The sequence below is a fragment of the Otolemur garnettii genome, unplaced genomic scaffold, assembly GCF_000181295.1.
Source record: "Otolemur garnettii isolate 467f Iridium unplaced genomic scaffold, OtoGar3 scaffold00009, whole genome shotgun sequence".
NCBI classification, from domain to species: Eukaryota; Metazoa; Chordata; class Mammalia; order Primates; family Galagidae; genus Otolemur; species Otolemur garnettii.
The window spans coordinates 2,099,221-2,110,936 of NW_003852404.1; the positions used below are offsets into that span (position 1 = coordinate 2,099,221).

The 11,716-nt window shown below is 50.9% G+C and overlaps 1 protein-coding gene across 1 annotated transcript in view; it reads left to right on the forward strand.

The window, feature by feature from the left end:
• ASAP3 (ArfGAP with SH3 domain, ankyrin repeat and PH domain 3) overlaps positions 1-9,569 on the forward strand; it is a 23,902-nt gene extending 14,333 nt beyond the window's left edge. The window contains exons 12-24 of the mRNA XM_023509705.1: positions 1,358-1,406; positions 1,497-1,687; positions 1,776-1,909; positions 2,192-2,286; positions 2,497-2,674; positions 3,629-3,714; positions 3,872-3,987; positions 4,528-4,595; positions 4,690-4,797; positions 4,930-5,125; positions 6,197-6,422; positions 6,995-7,085; positions 8,150-9,569. Of these exons, the coding sequence (XP_023365473.1) occupies positions 1,358-1,406; positions 1,497-1,687; positions 1,776-1,909; positions 2,192-2,286; positions 2,497-2,674; positions 3,629-3,714; positions 3,872-3,987; positions 4,528-4,595; positions 4,690-4,797; positions 4,930-5,125; positions 6,197-6,422; positions 6,995-7,085; positions 8,150-8,224 (1,613 nt within the window). The 3' untranslated portion in view covers positions 8,225-9,569. The remainder of the gene's footprint in view (positions 1-1,357; positions 1,407-1,496; positions 1,688-1,775; positions 1,910-2,191; positions 2,287-2,496; positions 2,675-3,628; positions 3,715-3,871; positions 3,988-4,527; positions 4,596-4,689; positions 4,798-4,929; positions 5,126-6,196; positions 6,423-6,994; positions 7,086-8,149) is intronic.
• The last annotated feature ends 2,147 nt before the right edge of the window (positions 9,570-11,716 follow it).

Below are 11,716 nucleotides of genomic sequence, written 5' to 3' on the forward strand. Positions count from 1 at the left end.
CCTCCCAAGTCCCTGGGACTACAGGCGCCCGCCACAACACCTGGCCATTTTTTGGTTGCAGCCATCATTGTTGTTTGGCGGGCCGGGCTGGGGATTCGAACCTGCCACCTTAGGTGTATGTGGCTGGCGCCTTAGCCGCTTGAGCCACAGGCGCCGAGCCCCACCAGGGGTTCTTGAAGCGACCTGTCAGCAACTCCTGGGAGGCTTTAGTTAGGAGTCTGTGTCCAATTTCACCTGTGATTTAAAACAGCTGCTATTGCAGGTGTGAGCCTACTTGTGCCCTGGACACTCTTGTTAGGGGCTTCATCCCACATCACATTAAACATTAAAAAGTACCCACTTTCTGCATTAAATGCAATTATTTATGTAAAGCATATCTGAATAGATTTGGGTCATATGAGTTTTGAAATTATTTCTTTAAACTTTTCACTTTGCATCCTTTGGTTGCCAGCTTTATGTAAGGGCAGACATAAGCTGAGAAAAACCGAGACTTGTCCTCAAGATGCTCTCACTGGCAGGCATGTGAGGCAGGGATCCAGGACTACAAGATGAGGAAGGGTTTCTAGAACAGAGGTGCAGTTGTAGAAGATTTGGGAGAGGGAAGGTCTTCCCTGCTGTGGGAAATCAGGAAAGGCTGCTTGGGAGAGAGACCAGAGAGAGCCTCTGTGGCTCCCTATTGGTGGAAGGAAGTGGTACATTTGTCTTTAGCCTTGAAAGCCATGTAGAATGAAGATTTGAAGGTGGGGGTATTTTAAGAGATGGGATTGGCATAATGAAAGGCATGGAAGTGGAAGAGTGGGTCCAGCCAGTTGGGCAGAGTGAAGGGTTAATGTAGGAGTAGTGAGAGATGAGGCCTGGGAATGCCTTTTAAAGTTTGAATCTTATTTCCTGGCAATAGGGAGCCACAGAGGGTCTTGTAGCAGGGGAGCATTGTGATTATGAGAGCCTTAGGCACAATAGGCTGGCAGTTGGTACAGGGTGGGGGAAAGGTGAGCTAGGAAGCAGGGAGACCAGGTAGGAGGCTGCAGGGTCCAGTGGGGTGGTGGCAGTTGGTTCTGAGGATACCCTGCCTCTGAGCTGAGTGGGGATTCTGTGCCCTGGGAGATTTCCCCTGACCTGGAACGGGCTTCACACAGAGGGAGGCTTGTTGGGATCCTTCTTTGGAAATACCTCTGAGAAACTGCTCCAGCTGCCCACCACTACCGTTACTCTCCGTCCCCACTCCTAGCTTTAGAGAGCAGGACCCTCCCAGGGACAAAAGCTCCATCTGGACCCAGCTGTTGTGGTGGGGGCTCCCTGGGCTCTGGGAAGGCCAGCGAGATTTCTGTGGGCCAGATGCCCCCTTCTTTCCCAACAGACAACAGGACGTACCACTTCCAGGCAGAGGATGAACATGAGTGTGAGGCGTGAGTGCCCCCGCCAGCCCGGGGGGTGGGAGCAGGGGAGCCAGTATCTGTTTCCCACTGCTCATCCCCCCACCCCACACCTCTCCGCAGGTGGGTGTCAGTGCTGCAGAACAGCAAGGATGAAGCCTTAAGCAGCGCATTCCTTGGAGAACCCAGTGGCGGCCCGGGGTCCTGGGGGAGCACCGGGCAGGACAGCGAGCCCCACGACCTCACGAAGCTGCTCATCGCTGAGGTGAAGAGCAGGCCCGGGAACAGCCAGTGCTGCGACTGCGGGGCTGCAGGTGGGCCGGGGCGGGCCAGGACAGGAGGGAGGAGGGAATAGAGGTCAGGAGCCCTGCACCTCCAGCCTTGAGCTGCCTTTCTCCGCAGACCCCACGTGGCTCAGCACCAACTTGGGCGTGCTCACCTGCATCCAGTGCTCAGGCGTCCACCGCGAGCTGGGCGTGCGCTTTTCGCGCATGCAGTCCCTCACCTTGGACCTGCTGGGCCCCTCGGAGTTGTTGGTAAGGACGGAGGCGGGGCCTAGACCGGCCGGAGGAAGAATTGGGGGTGTGGTTTGGCTCGGGGGCGGGGTTTGGGGCCGACGGCCTCCGCCACAGGCTCGTAGGGGTTAGGGTGGGGCCAGGCGGAGGTGGGCGGGGAGAAGCCAAAAAGTGGTAGTCAGGGGCGGGGCCTGGACCGGGAGTGCGATCGAGGGGCGGGGCCTCTGGAGGCTCCCAACTCCAGGGGTCTCTGGTCTAACCGTGCGCTTTTACCACCACCCCCACACTTTCTCACTACCCCAGCTGGCCTTGAACATCGGAAACACGAGCTTCAATGAGGTCATGGAGGCCCAGCTACCCTCACACGGCGGCCCTAAACCCTCAGCTGAAAGTGACATGTAAGGGGATTCTCGGATGGAGGGGCGTCCTGACTAGGGGCTTCTGCCTCCCCAGCCCCTGGGTTCTCAGAAGGATCATGGATTAGAATTCTGGGAAGAGGGGAACCCCAGATCTGGACATCTGTAGGGAAAAGGATATCTGTGTCTCCAGTGGCATGATTCTAGGGGTCAGCTGGGTGGATCCTGAGATCCTGTGGTTGTTTTTGGTAGGAGCACCCGCAGGGACTACATTGTGGCCAAGTATGTGGAACATAGGTTTGCCCGGAGGTCCACACCTGAGCCCCAGAGACTCCGGACAGCCATCTGCAACAGGGACCTCCTATCTATCCTGGAGGCTTTTGCCAATGGACAAGACTTTGGACAGCCACTGCCAGGGTCTGACACACAGGTGAGAACACCCGGCAAGGGCCACTTGTAACCTACCTAACTATGGAGTATTTACATGACTCCATAGTTCTCCAGGACCAGGTGCTCCACCTCTAGCACCTGCTCAAATCTCACCCATCAGAGGGATAAATGGGGAAAAAAGCACAGCTTCAGTCAATCAGACCTGTGTGGGAATCCTGGCTCTGTTTTTTCCTAGCTATATGATCCAGGACAGGTTACTTTACTTCTCTGAGATTCATTTCCTTATCTATAAAGTGGACTAATAATAGCACCCACAGGGTTGAAGTGAGAATTAAGTCATGTATTTAAAGGGCCTGGTGTATAATGAGTGTGCAATAAATGCTAGTATCTTTTTCTTTTACTTGAATAGCCTTGAAATGGGAAAGGGTAGGTCAGGTAGAGCAGGAAAATTCACTTCATTGGCTATTCCAGTAACAAACAAGTGAGCAGGGAGAAAGGGTGTCAGAGGCACTGGAAAGAATAAATTGACAAGATCCAGTAACTAATTCACATCAAAAATTAGATATCTTTGAGCTGTCTGTCTGATATCTGGGCAGGCTGTTCAGAGGGTAGTGAGAGAACAGCACGTAGGTGAGATAAGAGTTTGGAACAGGCTGCATATATGAGCAACAACTGAAAGCATGAGGTTGCTGAGGTCTCAAAGGGGAAGAAAGAGCCAGGAGAGGAGCCCAAGGCCAAGAACTGAGTTTGGGAAACACCTTCTGCTGGGGGGGGGGGCTTGGGGGGAGAGGAGGAAGAATCATGGAAAGAAACAGGGAGGGAATAGTCCTTCACCTTCCTCCCAAAGCTAAGGTTCCATCCAGTCAGGCTCATCTCTCAGGGATCCAGCAACTTCATATTGGGATGTCAGGGGGGCAGCAAGAGTTCAAGAGGGTAATGTTGGGCTGGGAGCAGGCGAACTGGGAGAAACTCAGAGGTGTGGATGTGTATTCAGGTACCTGGAGAGCTCGCCCTGCACTTGGCTGTCAAAGTCACCAACCAGGCCTCCTTGCCTCTTGTGGATTTCATCATCCAGAATGGGTGAGCACCTCCCTACGTCCTCATGCTGCCCCCTTCTTTCCCTCCTCTTCTCCAAATCTCCCTCCTTTCTGCTCCTTCTTTCCATCCTTGGGTTTGACACCCCCCCCCAATCACTGGTATGTTCCCCTTCCTTTCTCTCTCGACCCTTCTCCCCCAGTGGGCACCTGGATGCCAAGGCTACTGATGGGAACACTGCTCTTCACTATGCTGCACTGTGCAACCAGCCCGACTGCCTCAAGCTGCTGCTGAAGGGGAGAGCGTCGGTCGGCACAGGTGGGACTCCAATACCTCCTGCATCAGACTCTCATTCCTGACTACTCCATGTGTGGGACTTCCAGAAGACTTGGGTTCTAATCCTGGCTTGCTTCTGGCAACATCTCTGACACTGGGGGCTTCATCTTTTGAACCTCAGTTTCCTCATCTGTGTAATGAGATTAATACCACTGACCTAATAGGCCTGCTAAGAGAATAAATAAAATAGTAGTTTTGAAGGCACCTAGCCAAATGAATGCTAGCTGAATCTGAATAATAATGATTATAATAGCTACCATTTACTGTTTAACATGTGCCTGGTAATAGGCCAAGTTTACACATGTTAGTTAATTTAATCCTCACAAAAACCTTGTCAGGTAGTTAGAAGTTTTGTTTTCATTTCATAGATGAGACAATTATGTCCCAGAGAGGTTACATAACTTGTCTGAGGTTAGCAAGAAAGTGGCAGGACCAGGATTCAAACCCAGAGGTCCATCTCAATTTCTAAGCTATAATGTCTCTTTGACCCTGACCATGACCCCTAATTTTACCCATACACAGTGAATGAGGCAGGAGAGACAGCCCTGGACATAGCCAGGAAGAAGCAGCACAAGGAGTGTGAGGAGCTGGTGAGATTTTATGGGAGGAGAGGAGCCCCCTGACTCTTACTCTCTCCATCCTGAGCCCCTGACCTCTAAACTACCAAGCCTTTGTTTTTGGCAGCTGGAGCAGGCCCAGGCTGGGACCCTCACCTTCCCTCTGCACTTGGACTACCCTTGGGGAATTTCAACAGAGCCTGGCTCTGACAGTGAGGAGGATGAGGAAGAGAAGGTAGGTCCCAGGCCCTGCCTCTCAGGCCTCTAGGTGGCCGAAGGAAAGGGCCAGAGTGGGCCTGGTATGGGGAGGGGCAGGGCTGAAATGGAGGAACCAGGATGTCCTCCCTCCCACACTTTGCCCCCTTAGCGCTGCCCTCTGAAGCCCCCAGCCCATGCCCGCTGGGTCAGTGGAAGGCTGGACATCAGCAACAAGACCTATGAGACCATCACCAGCCTGGGATCAGCTACCCCTCAGAGCCAGAGTGAGGATTGCCCCCCACCTTTGCCTGTCAAAAACACCTCTCGGACCACAGTCCAAGGATGTGTGAGACATGCCAGTGGAGGTACGGTTGGTTGCCCAGAAAAATGCTCATCATGCCTTGCACTGAAGGCCTACTGTGTGCTGGGGCACTTAGCTAAGAGTGTATTTGTTAGTCCACGCCATCCTCATCTTCCCCTTACGGGTGAAGAAACAGAGATATTAAGTGACATGCTTAAGATCCCACAGCTAAGTCACTGATGTAGGATTCAAATCCACTTCTCCTCTTCCAAATTCCTCAATGCTTCACCAAAGTAAAAAGAGAGAAAAGAATGCATCAAGCATCCACTGCATCCTGAGTGCTTTGAGGACTCCCAAGACACAGTCTAGTGGGGGAGATAAAAACTGAAATGAAGGCTGGGTGCAGTGGCTCACTCCTAAAATCCTAGCACTCTAGGAGGCCAAGGTGGGTGAATTGCCTGAGCTCATGAGTTTGAGACCAGCCTGAGCCAGAGTGAGACCTCATCTCTAAAAATCGCTGGGCATTGTGTCAGGTGCCTGTAGTCCCAGCTTCTTGGGAGGCTGAAACAAGAGAATCACTTGAGTCCAAAGTGAGCTGTGATCTCACAGCATTCTACTAGGGGCAACAAAGACTCTGTCTCAGAAAAAAAAAAAAAAAACTGGAATGAAATTTATCATAATCCAAGGCAGAATGCTATATAGACCCTAAGTCTCAAAAAGACAGGGACTTTGAAAATTTTGTTGACTACTGTTTCTCTAGCACCTATCCCAGAGCCTGGCTGTTGTCAAGAACCATTTGTTGAACGAATGAATAAGCTGGTTCTGGGAGGGAGGGAACATGCTCTATTGGGATTGGGAGTGGGTTAGGAAGACTTCCTCATGGGACTAGTCTGATTCTTAGCGTGAGGTCTGGGCAGGCGAGTCCAGACTGAAGAGAGGGAATGAGCAGAAGCAAAGAAAGTGAGTCCGCGCTAGCTGTTGTGAATGAATGCTGCAGCTGAAGGAGAATGATGGAGAGGTAGACAGGGAATGGGAAGGTGGCAGAGAACCTCAATAGGTCCTAGAGGCCAAAGACTGCTTTGAAATTAAGCACAGAGCAAGTGAGAAAGATAGGCTTTATCATTTCCCATTCCAGATCGTTCTGAAGTCCCCAGCCTGAGTTCAGAGACCTCTGAGGCCCCTGAGAGCCTGGGAAGTCCAGCCTCCTCCTCCTCTAGCCTCGCAAGCCCTGTGGAACCTGGGGGGCCCAGCCAACTCCCACCCAGCTCTGAAGAGAGTCTCCGGGAGCCTCCAGGCACTTGCCGCCATAGCCTGACATCTGGGACCACCGCTTCAGAAATGTATCTCCCTGTCAAGTTTAGGTTAGTGAGGGCCCACCTGTGCAACCTGGGCAAATCTTTTGACTTCTGTAAGCATTCATTTATTTCCCACCTCTAAATAGTACCTGCTTAAAGACTAGGCCAACTCTGAGGCCTATGACTTATGCAGAATTGCTATTCCCCGGTAGAGGGTGATTAGACCCCTGCCCCCTTCACATACCTGTTCCTAAGCCTGCCCTGGAGATCTGGGGAGGACCCTGGTGGTGAAGTTGAGTAGAGAAGGCTTAGACCCACCTCTGCAGCTTGTTCTAGAGGCTGTCAGTGGGGTCTTCTCTCTGTCCCCACCTCTCACCCAGAATCTAGTACTCTCCTTCCCTTGCAAACCCTTCAGTCTGGAGTTTTGGGAGAGGCAGACCTGGGGATAGCCCAGAGCCCTCTGGAGGTCAAGTCCAGGCCTCTTGACCCTGTGATAGACCCAGCCCAGGGCCCTTGTGGACTCTCTACCCACCCATCCTAAGCCTCCAGGCTTGCTGTGTACCTGAGCCCTTTCTTCCCACTCTGACAGGCTCTCTGGGCACCAGGGTCACACTGGCCTTTCTTTCCCTGCCTTCCAGCTCCGAGAGCACTCGCTCCTACAGGCGGGGAGGCCGGAGCCTGGAAGATGGTTCCTCAGCCAGGCAGCCTTTGCCTAGGAGAAACATGCCGGTAGGAGGACTGGGACTGTGGTCCAAGGGGTGGTGATGGCAGGGTGCCTGGAAGGCAGAGTGGTCAAGAGTAGACATACTGGAGTAGGCATCCTCTCCATGGTTGGGGTACCCTTGGCCTAGGCAGCTGCAGTTTGGCCGATCTCTGTCCTGGTGCTCCTCTTTCTCTGCTCTAGCCCAAGCTGAGGCGAGCCCCGGCTTTAAGGGAAGAGCTGATAAGACTCAAGCTCTCCCCAGGGGTAGATAAGCAAAGCTGTCTCACCCAGGCCTGTTGCTGTAGAAGAGGCAGGATTAGGGTAGTTGGGTACTAGTCCTTGGTGTGCCTGACTCTCCCCTTGTACAGGAAGTTTCCTGGAATCCATAGGGACATCCAGATCCCAGGCATAATGGGATATGACAGGGACAGAGCAGGAGCTGTCATCCTTAATCTGGCTTCTCGCTGCTAAAGTACAAAGTTCCAACAATTACATGTATTTAATTGAGCCTAGGATGGGCATAGGTCAGAGCCAGTTGTGTTGGAAAGGATGCCTCCTCTGCTCCTTGTTCCCCCTACGGGTTCCTCAGGGATGGCATTGGTTGTACTGGGAGTGGGAAATGGTAGGGGCAGAAGCTGGGTCTCTCTGGGGAATCATCAGCTCAGCTCACCAAAGTTAGGCACGCGATACAAATCTGTGTCCATACTCAGTTCCACTGTTGCCCTGAAAATGAAGTATTCATCATGGCTGCCAATTGATGCCTGTTGTGATGGTGTTCATGTTAGTAAGAGGTCGGGCTTTAAAGTGAGAAGATCTTGGGCATGTGGTTTCACTTCTTTTTTTGTGTGTTTGTTTGTTTTTGGCCAGGGCTGGGTTTGAACCCGCCACTTCCAGCATATGGGGCTGGCGCCTTACTCCTTTGAGCCACAGGCACGCCCTGTCATTTCACTTCTTTAGGCTTCAGTTTCATTGTCTGTATAATGAGAATAATTTAATCTACCCAAAATAGGGTCGATGTGAAACTAAGTGAGATAAACATCTGATATGTAACTGCTACCTGGAAAATGTCAGTTTCATTCTTTTTTCACAGGTTGGCTTCCCAGAAGGAGATAGTTCAAGGACTGGAGTCCTCCCGACAAGTTCTGTGCAACTTTTGCAAGACTAGCTCCTTGCTGCCCCCTGCATGCCCCATGTTGCACGCCGATGTTCAGAGCTGGGATTTGAGCTCACAAAACTGGGGAACTGAGGTGTTCATTCTCGTGGGTTTGCTGTCTGTGTCTCTTGTGCCTCTGTGGCTGGACTTCATCCTGCCATAGGCCATGCCACTGCCCAAAACAGAGGGCCCTTCCATGTTAGGGGTGATTGCAATTCTTTCTGCTCTATTTCGTTACCTCCTAGGGGCCAGAGAGCCCTGTGGCTAGATCTGAGTATGCCTAAGCTGGCTTTGGCTGCAGAAACTTCAGTCCTTCATCAGGTCAGGACTATGTTTCTCTCATCAGTCTAGGGCAGTGGTTCTCAGCCTTCCTAATGCCACGATGTATTTCCATTGCTAAAAAGGGGTTGCCACCCACAGGTTGAGAACCGCTGGTCTAGGGGCTTCATAGGAATAGGACCACCCTCCTTCGTCATTCACTTCCAGATCAGAGCCTCTGCCAGACTAGGACTGTCTTCTCTGTCATTCAGTTGTCCCTTTACTGTCCAGACCTGTGTTAGGTACTTCACATGCCACACAAATAAGACAAGGGCCCTGATGGTGGAAAGCTGGTATCAAGGTTCCAGCTTGGGAATGGGCAGGGCCAGATTCTAAGGGGATGGTTTCAGGTTCAGGGGCAGGTACATGTATAAACCAGGACAATCAGCTGGTTTATACCTGCATGACCACTGCAGTTGTCCTCAGCCTATATCCACCTGTACTGCACTGGGTGTTAGATGAATGTCAGTCCTTTTGAGGAACAGCACACCCTTCCCTGGGCTCTCTAGATTATACTCCCCAGCCAGGTAGTAGATTAGGACTCACCTACTTTGCCTGTCTCCTTGGTTTAGCAAGAAGGAAAGGAATGGTCTGGGCTCATTGACCACTTCTTTTTCTCTTGGTCAACTTAGGAACCTTCTAGTCTGGAGAAGTGAGGGACCAAGAAAGGAGAATTCTAGAAATGGGGAAGCAGAGACTTCAAGGTTCTGCTTCCCAATGCATGAAATTTCACCATTGCTCAGCCCTGATTAAAAAGCAAATACAAAGTCCCCGATTAGAAAGTAAACCTAAGCCATCATCAGCCACTAACATCTCAGCTTTACTGGGTGTTGGACCCTGACAGGGATGGGTCAGGCTGAGCAGGGAGGCCGGAGAGTGCCAATGGCCAGTGTGGTGGTCTGGCTGGGGTGGCTGGGCTGTTTACTCTGGAGACCTGACTGCTCTGTGTGTGTTATCTTTTGAGCCTCCAGTGTCTGCTTTTTGTTCATCTCAGACTTGTTATTTCACTCATCTCTAATAAAAGATTTTTGGATATAAATTCCATTGGCTCCATTTATGTGATCTGAAGGATATTAGGGAAGGGAAAGGAATCTCGGAGACTGGAATTCTTTTTCTGGACCTGGGAGGGGAGACAGCCTGGTATAGAGCAGTGGTTTGCAATGGGGGTGGTTTGCCCCAGAGGACAGCAAAGCAGAAGAGTTTTGATTGTTCCTAACTGGAGGGTGCTACTGGCTAGTAGTGGACACAGGTCAGAGATGCTGCTGAACATCCTACAGTGCACAGGTCAGCCCCTCACAATAGTGAATTATCCTGGCCAAGATGTTAATAGTACCCAAGCCAAGAAATCCTGGAAAGAGCACTGGACTAGGGGTCTGAAGACCTGAAGTCCTGTCCCTGCCATGGTCCTCTGCCTCCATTCCTTTCGATTGTTTCTGAGACAAGGATTTGGGGGCAAGTTTATTTGTGAGGTGATCCCAGGAACCACAATGAAGGAATAGAAAAGTGAAACAAGTTAATACAACAAAGAATGTATTAATCAGGGGTTACTGCTGTGGGCAACAAGGGCTTAATCTTGCTGGGCTCCTGTGAGATGGTATTGATTAGAACATGCCTTCAACTTGTCCCATTGCAAGTGAAGAAACTGGGGCTTTCTATCAACTCTGGGTTCTTGCTGGTTGCAGTTGTCCCTTCTGGGACCATCAATTCCCTGCCTGCCCCAAAGCCTTCGAAGAAATGTGGGAAGCTGTCCCAGATGTGGCCAGGACATGTCTGCAGGAGACCTCCAGGATGGACAGGTAGCTGGAGGGGATGTGGTGGGTAGCGACAGGTGGGTACCTTATAGGGTCTGTTACTGTAACCCTGAGTAGATCATCAACCTTGCTGGGCGTCAGTCTTCCTGTCTATACAACAAAGGGCCCTTCAAGCCCTGATGACATAATAGTCTTGGCTTCTTTTAATATCACACAGCTCAGGGTAGGGATTGGGCAGAAATCTGAGGAAAATCCAATCTGGTTCTCTGTTTTTTAAAGAAAGCAAAACTATCCACAGGCTGCTGTCTCTTCAACTCAGAGGGGATTGCCTGGGGGTTGGCCAAAAGGCCTCCCAATCTCAAACCATTAAAGTCTAACCTTCTAAATGTGGCATACAGTTCTAAATGATCAGGTCCTGCCCACTGCCTCGCCCTACACTCCCCTCACCTCTGTGCTGCAGCCACACCAAAGTTTTTGGTTCTTTTAACACTGACACACCAAGTACCCCCCCCATCCCTGAGTTTGCATATACAGAACTGCAAGAGGACTGTTTTGTTCCTTTCTGAATGTCCAGATCTAGAACTGCCTGGCACATAGTAGGTGCTCAGTAACTTTACATGTTGCATGAATGAATGGATTTTCTTCCTCTTTTACATGGACACTCCCTCCTCCTCCTAACTCCCACTCTGCAATTTAGCCCAAAGTTTAAACTTCATTTCTGCAGAGAAGATGACACCCCAACTGGTTCAGGGCCCCCCAGAGGTGGCGACTGGCCTGATTCCCCACCCCTCATCCCAGCTGTGATAACTGCAGTCATTTACCATGTCTGTATTTCTTTAAGGTTTCTCTTGTCCACAGTCTGAGTCTCAAGCTTGCTGGGACTATGTCTTGTCTTGTTCATTGCTTGGACACTCAATATGTACTTGTTGAACAAATTAAAAAAACCCACATTGTCCTACCTTGATCCTAGTCACATAGCAGCAGTTAGAAAACAGGTATTTACACCAGGCTGTCTTTGTAACCCAAGCTGGGATGGGGTTCTTTGAGGTTCTCAGGCAAGTCTGGACATTTCTCCGAACACCCCAAGCTGCACAGCTCCCCAACCTACACACACTAAAAACCACTTGCCTCCTCTCCAGGTCCCTAAGTCCCCATCCCTCTCACAGGAAGAGCAATTAAACTTTAGGAAGAGAACTAGGTCTGTAGGGGATAGTTTGAGGTCCTTCCACAGTAAGGCAGATCTGGGCACAGCTGGGGGAGGTGGCACAATTGTGTTTCCTTTCCTGCACCAAGATGACCTACCAAACCCGTCCCCATTGGGGAGGCACTGGCCTGATCCTGAATAAATAAAGGGCACTCATACACCTTGATTTGATAGAAATAGACTGGTATTTCTCAAAGTTCGAATCGCTCAAAAATCTCCCAAGCCCTCACT